Source organism: Balaenoptera physalus (genome assembly GCF_965194825.1).
Source record: "Balaenoptera physalus genome assembly, chromosome: 4".
Taxonomy (NCBI): Eukaryota; Metazoa; Chordata; class Mammalia; order Artiodactyla; family Balaenopteridae; genus Balaenoptera; species Balaenoptera physalus.
Genome location: NC_138891.1, coordinates 130,410,111 through 130,429,135, shown reverse-complemented (window position 1 = coordinate 130,429,135; position 19,025 = coordinate 130,410,111). Strand labels below are relative to the sequence as shown.

Below are 19,025 nucleotides of genomic sequence, written 5' to 3'. Positions count from 1 at the left end.
ATTTTTAGAAATAAAATAAGTGACATAAGTTTGCAAATCACATTACCAATATATCAAAAAACTATTTTAAACTTTCTGGATACCTTGGTTCTTGTTAGAGCATAATATCATTTTGAAACACATCAAAAGCTTTTTTAAACTTTACTTTCTGCTTGTTAAACATTAGAGATGCGAATCTAATACACATTGAATTTTCAGGGACCATAAAATTAAAACTATAGATATGGATATGGATAAAGGTAGAGCTTTCGTATGATACCTAGCAGATTGTCAATTGTTTATAATTAATAAAAATCACCATGTTACCATAACCAGCAGCTAAAACAATCAGGCAAACAAGATCATACATCAAATAGACTGAATGATTTTCTCTGCATGGAGAGACCTGATTCAGTTTAAAGACAGATTTTATGTTTCTTTGAAACAGTCATCTAGTCACTATTATTGTAGCTATCATTTTGTGAATCTTATTGATTTATCCTTTTGTAAGAATATTTTGACTTATTTAGCTTAAAAGCATACTCCCTCACCCAGAAACATCTGCTTCAAGATGAACTCGTTGGAAGTATAATTATTTGTCAGACACCACTAAATAAAATTTACCTCTCCCTTTCTTCTTTCCTACTCTATGGAAACATATCAGAACTAACTTTCCTCCATGATCTCCCAGGACCACTGGGGAGGCTATCTGCTGACAGGAACAATCATTCTTTTCTCTTATTACTTGGATCCTACCTCCAAATGGGCAATAAAGTAAAAACAGCCCCAAGGGCCTGGCTTTGAACCCCTTCCCATTATTTATTAACTGCTTGATTAGAGGCAAGTTATTTAACCTCCCTTAGCCAATGTTTCCACATCTGTAAAATGGGTATAATAACATCTTCCTGCAGAGTTGTCGCCTATACTAAATTGATGAGATAGTACAAGTAAAAGCACCTAAGGACTCCATAAGGATTCATTTCCTTTTTGACCTTTCTTTACAGCCTTAAGCAACAGATTCCAACCAATAAATCCAGTTGTATCTCAAAGAATCTTCACCCGATATCAGAATAACAAACTCAAAGGGGTTATAGATACTGTATTATTGATTTTATAGTATTTGATAATTAAGTTCTACTGTGGTTCTCAACTCTGTGCTCTGTAAAGGATGTAAATATAGCAGACCCCCCCCTACTCCCACCCCACTCTTGAGTGGTTTTCAGCTTATTGTTATCAGTACATGCTGAGGCAGCCCTAAAGGTAGGGTCAGAGTTGGGACAGAATGCGACCTGGGAGAGTTCAAAGAGGCTCACCCAGCCCATGTCCCCAAATGCCATCCTTACCAAGTTGGCTGGTAGAATTCCAGTGGGAACTTTATCCCTAGACCTCCTACTGATACACAAAAATACACCCTGAGAGAGATAAAAAGGTAAACCTCGACACTTATTGCTTAGTGTGAATGAGGTTTTCCAGAGTCTTTCCCAAAAGCAAGGATTGAGACCGTGAAGAGAAGAGAGTACGGAAACTTTGGGGCCCTGAAGAGGGAGAGAGATGTAACACCAAAAGGAACCAGAGGGAGAAAAAAGTTGAAGGAAGGGGACAATGACAAGAGACATTTCACCTGCATCACAATTTTGCTGAGAGCCAGTTTTGCACATGTATGCAGAAAGACATTCACACGATACCCAGTTAAACTAGATTCAAGGATAGCTACTTCAGCTACTCCACATAATTCCCACTGCCACACAAAACACCAGATGTGTGAGGACAAAATAGTATTACTTAAGCAGAGTGGGTCTTTAGTTTTTTTAAACTAAAGGTCTTATGATTAATTCATGCCCAGATATGAAAAATTCTAATAGCTTGAAAAAAATTTTTTTAAACAAATTGTTGAAAGCTACCAGCTAGGGCTGATACCAGTATCCTTGATTCTAAATAACAACCAAAAAAATTTTTTTTAAAAGCCAAGGTCTAGATTTACACAAGAATGTGCCAGATTTTGGCTCTGCTGAAGATAAAGAAAATTCTCAAGTAATTAACATCAAATCCTCACGTCTGTCTAACTCTAAATTCTATCTAATTGGAGAAGGGCCAGTGAGTCTCTAATAACCCAAGAAGTGGGATTCCTATTTCTCTTCTGCACATTTTCTATTGAGAAAACTAACTTCATGACGGCCCCAATTTAGAAAGTCACCTCTTTGGAATTCCCCGTTTGGAGGTAATACCAGTCATATCATAGTTTATTAAAGGCAAGCATTGCTGGGAATTTCCTGGAGGTCCAGTGGTTAGGGACTCCATGCTTTCACTGCCGAGAACCCGGGTTTGATCCCTCGTTGGGGAACTAAGATCCCAAGATACCGCAAGCCTCTCGGTGCAGCCAAAAAAATAAATAAATAAAATAAAATATATTCTTAAAAAAAAAAAAAAAAGACAAGCGTTGCTGCCTCTGGGAGTTATGGCTAGCTAAGTGTTACTTAAGGACAGGGTCTAATGGTAGGCTAGAAATGTTGATTGTATTTTAAAAGGCTTTTTTTCCCCCTAACAACTTGCTTCCTTTATTAAGCCCCTAGAGGTCCCTAGTCTTTTTGAAAACTTCTGGCTCATTCTGCTATCAATGATCAATGATCAATTCCCCATCTCCCAGGTCAGTCTGTCACCAAGTCCTTTCAACCCTTCCTTCCAAATGTACTCTGAATTCAATCATCCCATTCCATTCTCTAATCCAGGCTTTCATCACTTTGTCTGTGTACCATGATAAAAAGCCCCTTGCATTCTCTCATCTCCCCACATTCTAGACTATCCCAATTGAACACTCACCATTTTCATCATATTACTCCCTTGCTCAAGAACTCTTGAAACTCTATTGCTTCTGATCAAATCCAAACTCTTTCACTGAACTTTTAAGATTGACTTGGGAACTCTAGTCTACTGCTATCTAAAATAGACATTCTACCTAAGACTCCAGCACAATGCCCAGCTCAGAGTGGGGCCCAGTAAATGGCAGGAACTCTTCCACAGTTCAGACCTCTGTTCCAGCTGAAGAGAGTTTTAGTATTTCCTGAACAAATTGTGCTCTTCCTGACTTAGGTTTTGCTCACGTTTTCTGTTTGAAGGGAAAAGGAAGAAGAATTGTTAGAAGATGTGTAGCTTCCTTTTCTTATACCTGGCATCCAGAAATGGCACCTTTCCTACACTACCTTTCTATACACTACCCGCCTTCAAGCCCAGGATGACTATCACATCTTCCAAGAAGCTGTTCCCATCTGCTCTGGGTGACAGATTTTTCCCCATAAGAGAGATCATATTGTACTTCTGCCTTATAAAACCCATAGGAGAGATCATATTGTACTTCTCTTTGCACATATCACCAGCCTTTGGCAGAATGCTAGAAATATAGAAACTAAGTAAAGCTCAGCTAACTGATAAGAGCAGAAGCAGAGGTACCCACAATCCACCAACTGGATAATTACTCCCTAAATAATTGCAGCTCAGTTATACTATACACCCTGCCTTGACAAGAAGTAGAAGTGTGAGATGTAGGTGAAACACAAAGCTGCTTCATGGTTTATACTTTCCTTCATTTTCCAGAAGCAATCATCATAAACACAGGGGCTAGCTGAGTCCTTAATTTATGTCAAGTGCTATGCTACATGTTTTATTTATATAGTGTCATTTAATTCTCACAACAACTCTGTGAGTTATTACCATACACATCTTATGAGAAACTGAAGTTCAGCAAAGTTGAGTGACTTACCCAAGATCACACAAACAGTGATGGAAATAGATCTAGAAACCACAGCTCACTGATTCCAAAGCCATATTCCCTTAACCTCTACACTAAATTGTCTCAGATAAATATGCAAAAAAAAAAAAAGAAAAGAAAAGAAACGGTCCCAACATGACCAGAGGGATAAACACCGTATTAGGCTCGTAAGAAATGAACAAGTCAACATTCACAGGCAAAGACATCTCCTTTTCTCATGGACTCTGCTTACTCCTCAAGATTAAATTCAATAATAAGGAATTACTCCCTAAAAGTTTACCTTAGTTTTCCCATTTATGGTAAAAGTCTAGGATTTTTCCTTTGTTTTCCCCCTAAGTGTGTGGTCTATGGGCCACATGCAGTGGAATTCAAAAGGCATGCACAGTGTGTATGATGGCAAGTGTTGCTTGGTGTGACACTCCACACACTCCTTATTCGAGAATTCAGAGGGAGTGGCCCCAGATATCTGCAAGGCATCTTTCTGTGCACTTGTAAGCTCAGGTGCATGGGAAAATACAGATTGCTGGGCTTCAGTCCGAGCCTACTGCAGGAGGAGTGGGGCCATGGAACATACGTTTTTGATGAGTGCTCTCGGGTGATTATTTTAAGAAAGACAGAGAAACACAGAACCCCAGCTCCTGTCTTGGATTCTCTAGTTAGGTGCCCTTTCGAGAGATATGGGGACACATTGATCATTTTACAAAATTTAATTTTAGAAGGTTCTTCATAAGCCTTCAGGAGCGTCTTTCTGTAGAACTAGAAGTCAGGAATTACTTGAAATAAATGACAACCCTTATTTGAAGCTACTGTATCAAAAAACTGTGAATTTCAGAAGTGGGCATTCTTGGGACATTTGAAAGAGACTGGAACAAACCAATCTAAAATGACTGATGAAAAACATGCAGGAATTCCCAGTCAGGGGCCAAGAGGGTTCAAAGGATGGTGGCAAATTAATTACAAGTTGTACATCTTGTACTTCAAGGGAGAGTCTATTCATGTAGCCCAAAGAGCAAGATCCACCTCTCCATGGTTCTTTTCTGTACATAAATTAAATTTTGTTAAAACGAATATGAGGGACCAATATGTTTATTTGTGTTGCCCAAAATTATGATATAATAATATTGTTTGAAGTAACCAAGCTTTATATACTAAATTTTCTCTGTAACACTGTTGATTGCGACAGGACTTGTCCTGCTCATGTGGGACATGAGCACAAGGAAGAAAATTGTACATCTTCTTTCTCCCTTGGGATTTTGGGTTTACATGTGTCTGTCTTGAGAGCTAGCCACTCAAGCACTGATTATTCCTCAAAATCTTGCATTTATGAAATGCGTAAAAACAGAAGGAGCTTTTCTTTTTTGTTTTGTTTTTAATTATAGACTCTATTTTTTAGTGCAGTTTTAGGTTTACAGATAAATTGAGCAGAAAGTACAGAGAGTTCTTACATACTCTCTTTCCCTACAAACATAGCTTCCTTTTCTTCCTAGAGATGCATGATGGGATAATGAATTCAGACAGTCCAGTCTAGGGACCTGAGTTTAAATCATAACTCTGTTACTCACTAACAGTGTGGTCTCTGGACCTTGATCTCTGTCTCTGCAAACTGGAAATACTAATGCCTACATTGCATGGTTATTTTAAAGATCAGAAATAATATAAGTGAAGATCTAATGCAATGACAAATGCAATTAATGGTAGTTGTCATTTCTTAGTTGAGACGGATTGGTTTGCCTTTTGGGAGGTTTCCCCTTCATCATTGTCTTGCAGGGCAACCTTGATTGGGAATAAAATATAACAGTGGCCATGGGAAGAGTGTTGGAAGAAAAGATGATGAAGAGTCAAGGCTTCACCTCTTCCTGCTCTAGAACGAATTCTCCACTGGGGGCTGCATAGTCCAGGAACCCCAGGGCAGAGGTGTCACCACCATAATCACTTGGTATAGTAAAGTCTAAATGGGTTGTGTAGTGTCAGACTTCACAGAGCCCAGATCCTTACTTTGCATTATTTTGGGGCGGAACCTGTCCCTTTTCAATCACTACTTTTTAAAGCATTCCTTCCTACAGGAACATTGTAGGAGGGAAAGGCGGAAGGAAGGAAGGAAGGAAGGAAGGAAGGAAGGAAGGAAGGAAGGGAGGGAGGGAGGGAGGGAGGGAGGGAAGGGAGGGAGAGAAGAAAGGGAAGGAAGGAGGGAGTGAGGGAGGGAGGGAGGGAAGGAAGGAAGGAGGGAATCAATCCTCAGAAGATGCAAGGTTTAAATGATAATGTTGTTTAAGCATATGACTATGTGATTTTAACAGGTGACAGTAGACTGAAAGCAAAAGATGACACCAGTGGAAGAGATCCAAGCCTTCCCTTCCTCACTACTGTGACCTCACACCACCTGAGGTCCCCTGTCAAAGACGGTGGAACTGAGTATGTGTGTTGAGAGGTCATTGAAGGAAGCCATGACAAAGGGCTCTAAGTATGGCAGCCTCACCTCAGACCATACTATTTCAAGAAGGTCCGCCTCACCTGTCCCATTCATCACTCCCGCTGAAGTCTGTTTATTTAGCCGGAAGTGTGGGAGCACCAGTGAGAAACCAGCATTTGGAACTTAGGCTTCAGGAAATGATGCTGGAACCGGGACAGTGATATTTTTATATTACCTAGCCAACTGCCAGCTCTTAATAAACATTTCCTCATGCAGTTTTAACAATGACATAATTTGTTCTCATTAGAAATTGTTATAGCTCCATGAATTTTAAAATAAAAGAAAACTAAAATGGAAAAAGTAAAAAAATAAGAAGAGGGACTTCCCTGGTCGTCCAGTGGGTAAGACTCCGTGCTCCCAATGCAGGGGGCCCGGGTTTGATCCCTGGTGGGGGACCTAGATCCTGCATGCATGCTGCAACTAAGAAGTCCGCATGCTGCAACTAAAAATCCTCATGCTGCAAGGAAGTTCCCGCATGCCGCAACTAAGACCCGGCACAGCCTAAATAAATAAATACTTTTTAAAAAAAGAAGAAGAAGAAATGTGCTCAAAAACCAAAGGTTTGGAGATGGAAGCATCACCAGAGGCATTTCTGGAAGCCACTCTCCAACGATGCATGATGAAGAATCACACTCCCCATCATTGGGTCATGCCAGGCATGCATTTTTTTTTTTTGGCCGCACAACCTGCAGGATCTTAGTTCCCCGACCAGGGATCGAACCCACGCCCCCTGCAGTGGAAACTCGGAGTCCTGACCACTGGACCGCCAGGGAAGTCCCCAGGCATGCATTTTTAAATGTCCTTTGTGGAACTAGAAAAAATGATGGTAAGAAGGCGGCAGGCAGGGGAGGCAACCCTTTCCCTCAAAGCAGAGCATACCTGAGGCATTATCGAGGCTGAAGGCAATGCGTACTGGCTTATCCGCAGGTACCCTGGCTGTGCTGATCATGTGGGCACCTGAGCCTTGGCCTTCCTCCTGGTCTTCCAGCTGTAAGGACAAGAGAGAGCCATTGTCACTTTACCCAACATTATCCCTCGAATACTCAGAGGCCTTTGGAACTTAGAGGGGAAAGTTAGTAAGCACTGCTTTCTTATTTTAAAGATATTCCTAGCTCCTAGCTTTCTTTCCCTACACCTGCCCCATTTATAATTCTTTTTCTGGCTTATAAAAAAATGTGCTTTGGAAATATATCTAGAACGAAATATAAAAGATGGGGCAAAATCTCCACCCACCTCACTTTTTTAGTATCCCTTACACTGACCAGTCCAACCCTGGCCTTTTGAGGTCTTATATAATATTTTATTTTTAATTGAGGGGGATAAAGAAGTCTTAATAAGGCATCAGACATCTTTTCACACTCAAAAGCCTAAATTGGATCTGAATTATTGATCTGGGAGTGGTAACAAATAACTATCATGGAATTATTTCAAGAATACCAAAGACTATTTTAAAATATCCCCCAGTTATATTATGAATAGTATGTGCTTTAAATATCTGATTAACTACCTGTTAATCTACCAAACATTTCTAAGGTTGTGTGATATGAGCAAAAGACACATCCTAAAAACATCCTATTGATGATCTACATCACCTACTAAATTACCATTTAATAAAATAAGATAGAATGAATGGAAAAGCATGCTACAGATAATATGGGTTGGGGTGGGTGAAAATACATGAATATTTCTTTGTATAATAATTTAACCAAGATATTTGATAATTTTTGTTCAATGGGACTAGGAAAAGATATTATTACAAACACAAGATATCTTTGTCATTTAAGTCCATATATTTAACTTTTCTATTTTTAGTCATGCTTCCCCCTAAGCCCTCTATTTTCCTTCTCACGGAGACAGTAAACCAAAAACTCTGAATGACATTTTAAAGAAAATGTCTCTAAAAATGGCAAAATATAAATCATCTCTTTAACCATCCTTAGCGAGATTCTGGGAACTGCTTTAGCAGGACATTTTCTCACAGCAAGGTTTCTGATTCTTTCCCATAACTTTTCTCTATCTAAAAATAGTGTCTAGAACACTGAATTTTGTTTTTACAATTATTTATAGAGCCAAAGCGAATGCATACATATATATATATATATTTAGACATACATACATATGGAATCATCTTATCACCAGTATATGAAAAAAGAACATGCTTATATTAAACACCTAGTATAGCTTTGGAGAAAAACCGGCAACTGTTCATCACCCAGTTAGAATCATATTTGGCCCATTCATTTAACACTACAAGTAGCAATGAACCATAAAGCACTCCAAGTCATGTCATTCTAAGTTAGAAAAAAAGTATTAATGTGAAACATTCGACTCAAGAAAAGGGTAATATAAAATCACTGTTACTTGACTCAAAATTTGCTTTATCTTAGCTCTGACATACATTTCTGTGTAGTCTCGTCTGCTTAGAATCAACCATCTCGTTAGCCACCTGTTCCTAGGGAATAGAACAGACTGTCTCAAATTTAACAAAACAGACAATAAAAAACCCCTTAAAGTTGTAGCCAAAAGAAAAAAATCTTATTGTTACGCCCTGTACCATCACCAAACCATTTTATCGTAACATCTGAGGATGAAAAGCTTCACTCCTCTTTTGGCTAAATCTCCCAATGCTCTCCTGCACCAGGAAATAAACCACAAGAGGCGGAAATTTGCCTCCTGGGATTTTGTAAATAGATCTCTGGCAGGGTTTCCAGCCACGGGAAATGGAATTGATCAACACAGCTAATTAGAGTCCCTCCCCTCCACACAACAGAGAACATCTGTCTGCCTCCCAAAGGATGGCGGCGGCAAAGTTGGGTGGATTTTGAGTTCCACACGGTGTCAGCCACAAGAGCCCCTGAACCAACTTGCCTTTTCATCACACCGCCGGGGGAAATGGGCCACTGATTCCTCCTCTCGGCGGTAGCAGAGCTTTGGTTAAGTTGCTGGTGCTCTGAGCGTTTAGTTGGGTTTTCACACCTGTCGCCTTACCTCACTTAGTTGAGTGTCTGCACTTGTGTAATCCAGGGCCAGCCACTGCCTTGGCCGGTCGTTGCCTTTGTGGAGCACAGACCTAGTGGCAGAGCCGGCTGCACCTGCCGCATAGCAGCCGCTGACAATCTGAGGAGCAGTGACAGCTGGGAGGGCGGCTCGCTGCTACCTGCTGTCCCCCGGACCCCGGCGTCCCACGGGGCCTCCCTGTTCCGCTTCCCTCCACGACCCCTCTCTCCTTTCCTTGTCTCTCCAACAGCCAGGATGTTGTCATGCTTCTAGAAAAAGCAAGAGCAAAAGAAATCCCTCCTCCTGTCAGAGGCATTGATAAACAGCAAGTTGTGGAGAGTCCAAATGTTTTAATTCATTAGTCCTGGCAAACCTAAAATACAAACAGACTTGCTTCACAAGACAGGAATGTCTTCAGCGTGACCCAATCGGTGTCTGTGTCTATTCCAGCAAACTGGCAAAGATAGCATGACTCCAGTCAGCAAAAATGTCGGCCGCTCCAGTCAGCTCCCCGGGACCCAGCCAACTTGGACAGGCCACAAGCCGACTCTCAGATGATGGCAGCGATGATTCGGCTTAAGAACGTGAGGTCTGAGGTTGAGCTGCTGTTGGGCTTGGTGACTTGATCCCATCTACGATGCAACCGACCGCAAACCGAGTCAATGGTAAACAGGAAGGGAAAGCTCAAACTGTTCAAACTTTTTAATAGCTATCAACCTGAAGATGGGTAGTACTTTAAAAGAGTTGGAAGGTGATGTTGAGGTTAAATAATTAAAGATAAACAAGTATCCAGAGAATGCACAGACTGGGAGAAAATCTTTGCAAAATACATACCAGGTAAAGGATGGGTATCCAAGATATAAAAAGAACTCTTAAAACTCAACAGGGTTTCCCTGGTGGCGCAGTGGTTGAGAATCTGCCTGCCAATGCAGAGGACACGGGTTCGAACCCCGGTCTGGGAAGATCCCACATGCCGCGGAGCAACTGGGTCCGTGAGCCACAATTACTGAGCCTGCGCGTCTGGAGCCTGTGCTCCGCAACAAGAAAGGCCGCGATAGTGAGAGGCCCGCGCACCGCGATGAAGAGTGGCCCCCGCTTGCCGCAACTAGAGAAAGCCCTCGCACGAAACGAAGACCCAACAAGCCAAAAATCAATCAATAAATAAATAAATAATCCTTCCCCCCCAAAAAAAACAATTACGTTACGTTTACAGATTAAAAAGACAAACAAACAAAAAACTCAACAGTAGGAAAACAACCCAATTTAAAAATGGGCAAAAGATATGAACAGACACGTCACAAAAGAAGATATAGAGATGGGAAATAATCATATGAAAAGATGCTGAGCACCATACGTCACTAGGAAGTTGCAAATTAAAACAACATTGAGATTCCACTACACCCCGCTGAGAACGGCCAAAATCCGAAACACTAACAACACCAAATCCTGGTGAGAGTGAAAAATGGTGTGGCCACTTTGGAAGACAGTTTGGCAGCTTCCTACAAAACTAAACATGTACTTACCATTAGGATCCAGCCATCACACTCCTTGGTATTTACCCAAAGGAACTAAAAACTTATGTCCACACAAAGACTTACACACAGATGTTTATAGCAGCTTTATTCATGATTGCCAAAACTTGGAGGCCAACAAGAGGTCCTTTCATAGGTGAATGGATAAACAAACTGTGGTACATCCAGACAATGAAATATTATTCGATAATAAAAAGAAATGAGCTATCAAGCCACAAAATACATGGAAGAAACTTACATGTATATTGTGAAGTGAAAGAAGCCAGTCTGAAAAGGCTACATATTGTATGATTCCAACTATACAACATTCTGGAAAAGGCACAATTACGGAGACAGGAAAAAGATCAGTAGTTGCCAGGGGTTTAAAGAGAGGGAGAGAGGGGTGGAGAGGGCGAGAGAGATGAATAGGGAGCATAGGATTTTTAGGGCAGTGAAACTATTCTGTGTGACACTATAATGGTCAATATATGTCATATGTTTGTCAAAACCCATAAAATGTACAACACCAAGAGTTACAAACTACAGACTTTAGTTAATAAGACTGTGTCTATATTGACTCATAAATTGTAACAAATGTACCACGCTAATGCAAGATGTTAATAATTGGGGAAATCGGGGAGGAGAATTGGGGGGGAGGGGATAGAAGGGAACTCTGTGCTTTTCACTCATTTTTTTTTTTTTCTGTAAACCTTAAACTGCTCAAAAAATGTTAAATAAGTAAAAGGATTTAGCAGGTTTCCTTGGTCTAATGAATAAAAGGCTAATTTGTCATGCTATCCACAGTAATAAGGGGCATAGATTCAGATGATTAAAAACATTCACATATAAACCTATTTGCATTCCTGACTGCAAATCTTTCCAGGAATTATTATTACTGTTTGACGTTATTTTATGGATAATAATATCATCTTACGTATTGCATTAAAATTGATCAAAAAGACTCTTTTTTAAAATAAATTTATTTATTTTTATTTATTTATTTTTGGCTGCGTTGGGTCTTCGTTGCTGAGCACAGGCTTTCTGTAGTTGCGGCGAGCGGGGGCTACTCTTCGTTGGGGTGCGCGGGCTTCTCATTGCGGTGGCTTCTTTTGTTGTGGAGCACAGGCTGTAGGTGCGCGGGCTTCAGTATTTGTGGCTTGTGGGCTCAGTTGCTCCGCGGCATGTGGAACCTTCCCGGACCAGAGCTCAAACCTGTGTCTGCTGCATTGGCAGGAGAATTCTTAACCACTGCACCACCAGGGAAGCCCCAGAAAGAGTCTTATTCAAAAGAGCTTATCTTCATCTTCCCAATAATCCTATGAAATAAACATGGCCAATACTGTCATCCCTATTTAACAGATGAGCAAACTGAGACTCAAACAATTTAAGTAAATGGTTCAAGGATAAATGATCATTATGGAATAATGACCCAGATAAGATCCAGGTTTTCCAATTTTTAGTTCGTGCTATTTCCACTATACCAGGATGCACTGTGTATGAAATATCAAATTGAGTTGTTTCATTATCGATGTCTGACACTCAACTTTTGGAGTGAAGGAGACAAAGGTATAACTTTCTTCATCATCTATTAGCATCCAGGTTCATCCGACACCAGCCATCTTTACCATGACACCTAAATTCAACCTCAAGGAAACCGAAGTTGTGGATCTTGTGTGTGTTGATGGGGAAGTGGATACCAATTCTGCACTGGCTCCCAAATCAGCCCACGGGTGTGTCTTCAGAAAAGCTGGTGGTGACAAGGACATTGCCAAGGAAATCAGTAAGTGGAAGCATCTGGATTCCAGTGAAACTGACCCTTCAGAATGGAAAGGCCCAGAATGAGGTAGCACCTTCCTCTTCTGCCCTGATCATCAAAGCCCTTGGCGAACCAACCAGAGATAGAACACGGCAGTTATACATTAAATACAATGGAAATATCACCTCTTATGATATTGTCAAAAGCACCTGACAGATGCAGCATAGATCTTTATCCAGAGAATTCTCCAGCACCTTTACAGCAATCCTGGGGACCACTCATTGTGTGGGCTGCAATGTCAGTGGCTGCATCCTCATGACATCAACAGTGGTATGGTGATGCCAGTTGGTAAAGAGATACAAAGGAAGAGATGTCATTAAAGGATAATATGACAACAACAACAAGAAAGGAACAAAAAGAATACATATAAATAGTCTAAATGTGCTCTGTCCAAGCCTGATCACATAAATTCAAGGCTTTAATAATAATATTCACCAGTTCTTCTGTTCCCATGGGAGCAGTGATGTATTTCTTGGCTCTTTATCTAAACACTTCCAAGAGGGTAACAAATCTGAAACTCAAGTGAAATCCCTTCCCACAACTGTAACCCAAAATAACTACATGGTATTTTAAGAATTCAGTAGAATTATACTAATTCAATCCAGAAAGGATAGTGTGTGTACATCAAAATATTAACAGATTAACAGTATGTCTCTGGATAGAAGCAATATGTAAAATTTTTATTTTCTCCTTTTCAACAGTAAATGGATTTTTACTGTTACACGGAAAGTTATTTTTAATGGAATTCAAGGAGCTTTTCAAATGATGAACCCTTGACTTGCTTCTGAATTATGGTCTATAATGCACACAGCAGCTCATGGTACAGACTGTCATCACAATTAATGTGATCTCAATTTCTTGATACAATTCAATAAGCATCTTGGGAAGACTTGGTATGTGCCAGTCTAGCATTTCCCAAATTTGCCTCATTGTGGGTTCATGCCTTTTAAAACTACCTATTCCCAGGCTCTGCCATGGGGTGACTCAGTAGGGCTGGGGTAGGTCCAGGGTTTTATAAATTTAAGCAAGAAGTGCTAATATTTGTGTACAGCATTTAGAGAATGGTTTGAAAGACATTTTCATCAATACTTTAAAGTTAGCTCTCCACTGCTGTGTGACATATGTAGCCTATAATCTCCAAAAGAAATGTTTCACGATGGTGAAGTAATTAGTCTTCCCTTATAACCGTCAGTCAGCAGTTTTTTTCTGTAAAGGATCAGATACTAAATGTTTTACACTGAATGAGCTCTTACAATCTCTGTCAGAACTACTCATCTCTGCCATTGTAGCACAAAAGCAGCCACAGATGAGATGCATTTGAATGGAGGGGCTCCAACTTTATTTACAAAAACAGGAAACAAATGGACATGTCTGTGTTCCAATAAAACTTTATTTACAAAAACAGACAGCAGCCTGGATTTGGTCCACAGCCATAGTCTACCAGCTCCTATCTCACCTCACCACAGTCTGAAGCTCCAGTGGACATAGCTCTCCCAGAGGGGCAGGGCAGAGTCTCCTTGGAGAAAATTAACTTTTCATTTTTTGCCACTCTCAGTAGCCTCTCTTCTATTCATCCCTCCCAACTCCATCCCCACAGAAAAACTCTTATATGTCAGACTTTTCTTCACAACAGCCCCAAAGTTCTTCCTTTCTTTCTTTTAACATCTTTATTGGAGTATAATTGTTTTACAATGATGTGTTGGTTTCTGCTTTATAACAAAGTGAATCAGCTATACATATACATATATCCCCATATCTCCTCCCTCTTATGTCTCCCTCCCACCCTCCCTATCCCACCCCTCTAGGTGGTCACAAAGCACCGAGCTGATTTCCCTGTGCTATGCGGCTGCTTCTCACTAGCTATCTATTTTACATTTGGTAGTGTATATATGTCCACGCCACTCTCTCACTTCATCCCAGCTTCCCATTCCCCCACTGTGTCCTCAAGTCCATTCTCTACGTCTGTGTCTTTATTCTCGCCCTGCCACTAGGTTCATCAGTACCGTTTTTTTAGATTCCATATATGTGTGTTGGCATCCGGTACTTGTTTTCCTCTTTCTGACTTACTTCACTCTGTATGACAGTCTCTAGGTCCATCCACCTCATTACAAATAACTCAAATTCGTTTCTTTTTATGGCTGAGTAATATTCCATTGTATATATGTGCCACATCTTCTTTATCCATTCATCTGTCGATGGACACTTAGGTGGCTTCCAGGTCCTGGCTATTGTAAATAGAGCTGCAATGACATTGTGGTACATGTCTCTTTTTGATTTACGGTTTTCCCAAAGTTCTTCCTTAACCCTGCTGTTCTATAAAGCACTGATACATCTGTTTGAAACAAACACAGGGGAATAAATACTTCAATAAGCAAGTAAGTACAAGGATTTAGCATGTTTCCTTGGTCTGATGAGGGGAAGGCAAACTTTTATGAGATGCACCACAATAAAGCTGTATAGATTCAGGCGATGAGATTCTTCCCTTGGTTCACAGGACTGAGAGTGGAAGGGCGGGAAAGCGTTGTGAGGACCTGTTGTGTGCTGTGAGATGGTCTCATGCTACTGTTCTTTTGGGTGGTCTCTTCCTCTCCTCCTGACCCCAGTCAGGCCTCAGCTAAGATTTCCCACAGTCCCAAAGAAGTCTCTTTGCAATCCTTACTTCCAGTGATGTTGCCATTCCTTCCCAAACCTCCTTGTCAGGGTAATACAGTGAAAGATCCCAAAGCGAAGATTGAAGCTCCAAAGCAAAAACAAGGTAGCCCTCCTCCGAGAACTTCTGATCATACACTGCCACAGCCTTTCATTTTAAAGGTGACCGGGAGCCACTTTCGTAGTCCAAGTTCACTTCAGCCTTAAGATAGCGGAGTGACCAACTTTCTATCAGTTTTGCCCTAAAGCTCAAGAGAGGTGTGAGTAGGATTAGAAGCTTTAAACCACTCGAAGAGTTCTATTTCCTGGGCTTGGTGTTTTTCTTGTTGAAAGAGACAGAACACTGTGAGGTATTGGCTCTGTCTCTTGCTGGTGTGGGACTTTCATAAAGTTACTCAACTAATGTGTCTCAATTTCCACAAGTATGGGGAATAATTTTAGTATCTCTTATAGGTGGTTTTGATGATTAAAAGACAGTATAAGTAAAGTACTTACAACAATGCCGGAAAGACAATAAGCACTATGTAAGTAGAAATTATGAACTCATGGGGGCAAAAAACGTAGGGAAAACCACACCCAGCAGTATTAGAAGAGTTAGAAGATTAGGTCTGAATTATGATTCTGCCTTCAAAAGCTGTGTGAGTTTAGAACAGACACTTTACATCTCTGGGACCTGTTTTTTCATCTATACCAGTGGTCTGCAAACTTTTGCTGTAAAGGGCCAGAGGGTAAATATTTTAGACTTAGGAAGCTGTACAATCTCTGTGGCATTTCCAGTGGACCCTCCGTATCTCTGGGTTCCACATACGTGGATTCAGATGCAGAACAAGGAGATACAGAACCCATGGATACAGATGCTGTACCACACTATTCTGTATAAGGGACTAAAGCATCCATGGATTTGGGTATGGGGGGGTGGTCTTAGAACCAATCCACTGCTGAGGGATAAGACTATACTCATTTCTGCCATTTCTATTGTGGAAAGCAGCAATAGACAATATATAAATGGATGGATGGATGCCAATAAAACTTCATTTACAAAAATAGAAAATAAATGGGCACATCTGTATTCCAGTAAAGTTGTATTTATAGACACTGAAATTAGAATTTCACACAATTTCCAAATGTCACCAAATATTATTCTTATTAATATTTGTCAATGGTTTAAACATTAAAAAAGCATTCTTAGCTCATGGACCACACCAAAACAGGTAGTGGGCCAGATCTGAACCCAGGTCCATAGTTTTCAGACCCTTAACCTATAGAATTCGCCAACAAGCAAGCATAGGAAAAGTTAAGGTTTCCCAAATTGGAATAATATAGTGTGTGTGTGTGTAGCCATTGTTTTGCCTTTTAACCTTAGGTAGAATTTGAATGGTTTTATATTATAAGCCTATCATATATAGTTGATTAGATTTGACTTACATGTTCCTATTTCTAAAATAACTTAGCCATCAGGCTCTTGGAGAGAGAATGAAATTTCCTTTAATATTCTTGACTATGAGAAATCATATTTATCTTATATTTCAACATTTGCATGTTTCCCAAGAATACAATCTGGAAGGATTACTAAAACCAAGTTTTAAAACTTGTCACTATAGTACAGATAGATTTATTTTACTGTTTTCATGTTATCCTAAGGAAAACATAAATTTATTATCTGTAAAATTCCCATCGTGCACCCCAACAGGCGAGACCACTCCCGTCTTTAACACAACCAAAAACACTGTCATACCAAACAACAACCAGCACAGCAATAACTCCGCAACATCATCAAACACCCAGACAACATTCAAACCTCCAGTTTTCTCACAAATGTCTTCAATTATTTTGGGGGGTTATCATTTTTGTTTTTAGGATTTTTTTGTTTTGCTTTTAATTAATTTTTATTGGAGTATAGTTGCTTTACAATGTTGTCTTAGGTTCTACTGTACAGCAAAATGAATCAGCTATATGTATACATGTATCCCCTCTTTTTTGGATTTCCTTCCCATTTAGGTCAATCAAGGCCCAAACAATTTCAAATATATAATTGATTGCTACTCTTCTTACATTTTTAAAAATCTATAGGCACCACCTCCAACTAAGTTTTTGGCAATTTATTTGTTTTAAAAACCATAGAGTTTCCCACAATTGCACCCCCATCATGTCATTTAACATGCCTCTCTGTCCTCTAGATTACCTGTAAATTGACAATGAGATCCAGAAACTTGATCAGGTTCAAGCTTGATTTTTTTTTTTTTTTTTTTTTTGCAGGACTACTTCATAGGCAGTGAATAATATTCTTAAAAGAAAACAGGGGACTTCCCTGGTGGCACAGTCGTTGAGAATCCGCTTGCCAATGCAGGGAACACGGGTTTGATCCCTGGTCCGGGAAGATCCCACAGGCTGCGGAGCAACTAAGCCCGTGTGCCACAACTACTGAGCCTGCGCTCTAGAGCCAGTGAGTCACAATTACTGAAGCCCGCTCACCTAGAGCCCGTGCTCCTCAACAAGAGAAGCCACCGCAATGAGAAAACCACGCACCGCAACGAAGAGTAGCCCCCGCTTGCTGCAGCTAGAGAAAGCCCGCATGCAGCAATGAAGACCTTAGATGATTTTGATAATAATGTTATTTAAGTAAGAACAGCATAAAACTATGTGTAAGCTTTTACAAAACTTTAATAAAACCAAATTTATAAGGCTCATAAAACCAAGTTTACAAATTGAATACAAATAAAACACCAAAGCTAAAATAGAATTTGACCACATTAATTTAACATGACAGAATGCTTTCCTGAAAATAAGCAAGTACACAGAGCTTGAATATAGGACTCCTTCTCGAGTGCTGATACATTAGGGTTCCTCCTCTCCACACTGCCACGGGCATGATGACTGGTTCCTTGTGGGACTTTTCTTCAGTGACCTGCTTTGAAACCCATGTTTGAGTGGTACCCATGACATTCTTGGCTTTCATACAACAAGCACACATTTAAGGAAAGCGCTGAACACCTGGGGTCTGTAAACGTTGGCCTCCTTTATTTTTCTAACCACAACTGCTTCATTTGTACCATATTAACACATGAACACAAGCCTGTTAAAATCAAAAGGCCTAAAGCGATGTATCCCAAATGCCCTTCTGACCTTTCTCAAATGAGCTTCAATTTTAAGGTCACAATTTTACTAAAATTATTAAGGAAACTCATTGAATTATTTCTAAAAATCCCAAATACTGAGCTGCATGATCCAATAAATATGGTGGCCTTCTGCCCTTTTAGTGTATGTCTTTACTTCGAAAGCCTTCTGTGCAAGACAGGACCAAATGCCAGGCAAACCTCCCATGTGAATGAGAGGTAAGAAAAAAGTTTTAGATCTGATTTAGGATTCTTTTAGTTGCAAGAGTCAAAAGCCAATTCAACACTGGCTTGAATAACAAAGAGTATTTACAGGCTCACATCACTAGGAAATCCGGAAGGCTTCTTGTTTCAGAAATGGATTTATTCAAAGGCACAAAGACATCAGGAATCTGTCTTTCTCCACCTCCTGGGTCAGCTTTCTCCTATGTTAACTTCGTTCTCAGATGGAGTGTCCCCATGAGGTAGCTACCAGCTGACTAATCTTACATCCTCCCAGCTCAAAAGCCCAATAGAAAGAGAATATCCTTTTCCTCAGAACACTTGGTTAGAATAGTCACTGGTCAAGCTTGAGTGCCATGCCCATTGCTGTGGAAAAGGAGTAGGGCACTTGGACAGTGTCATGAGTAGAGAGAGAATAATTCTCCAAATTGATAAATTAATGTTGGGCGTACGAAAAAAAGAGAGAGAGAGGGAGGGAGGGAGGGAGGAGAGAAGAAAAGAGGAA

General features: G+C 40.3%; 1 protein-coding gene across 4 annotated transcripts in view; it reads right to left on the bottom strand.

The window, feature by feature from the left end:
- The window catches only part of MAP3K7CL (MAP3K7 C-terminal like), a 44,081-nt gene extending 30,036 nt beyond the window's left edge, over nt 1-14,045 (bottom strand). Inside the window, exons 1-3 of one of the 4 annotated variants that reach the window (XM_082460642.1) lie at nt 9,201-14,045; nt 8,611-8,664; nt 7,092-7,200 (exon numbers count right to left, since the gene is read on the bottom strand). In XM_082460642.1, coding sequence (XP_082316768.1) covers nt 7,092-7,200; nt 8,611-8,646 — 145 coding nt within the window. In that variant the 5' untranslated portion in view covers nt 8,647-8,664; nt 9,201-14,045. The other 3 variants (XM_082460641.1, XM_082460643.1, XM_082460644.1) reach the window with 3 other exon arrangements.
- Nucleotides 14,046-19,025: the final 4,980 nt, after the last annotated feature.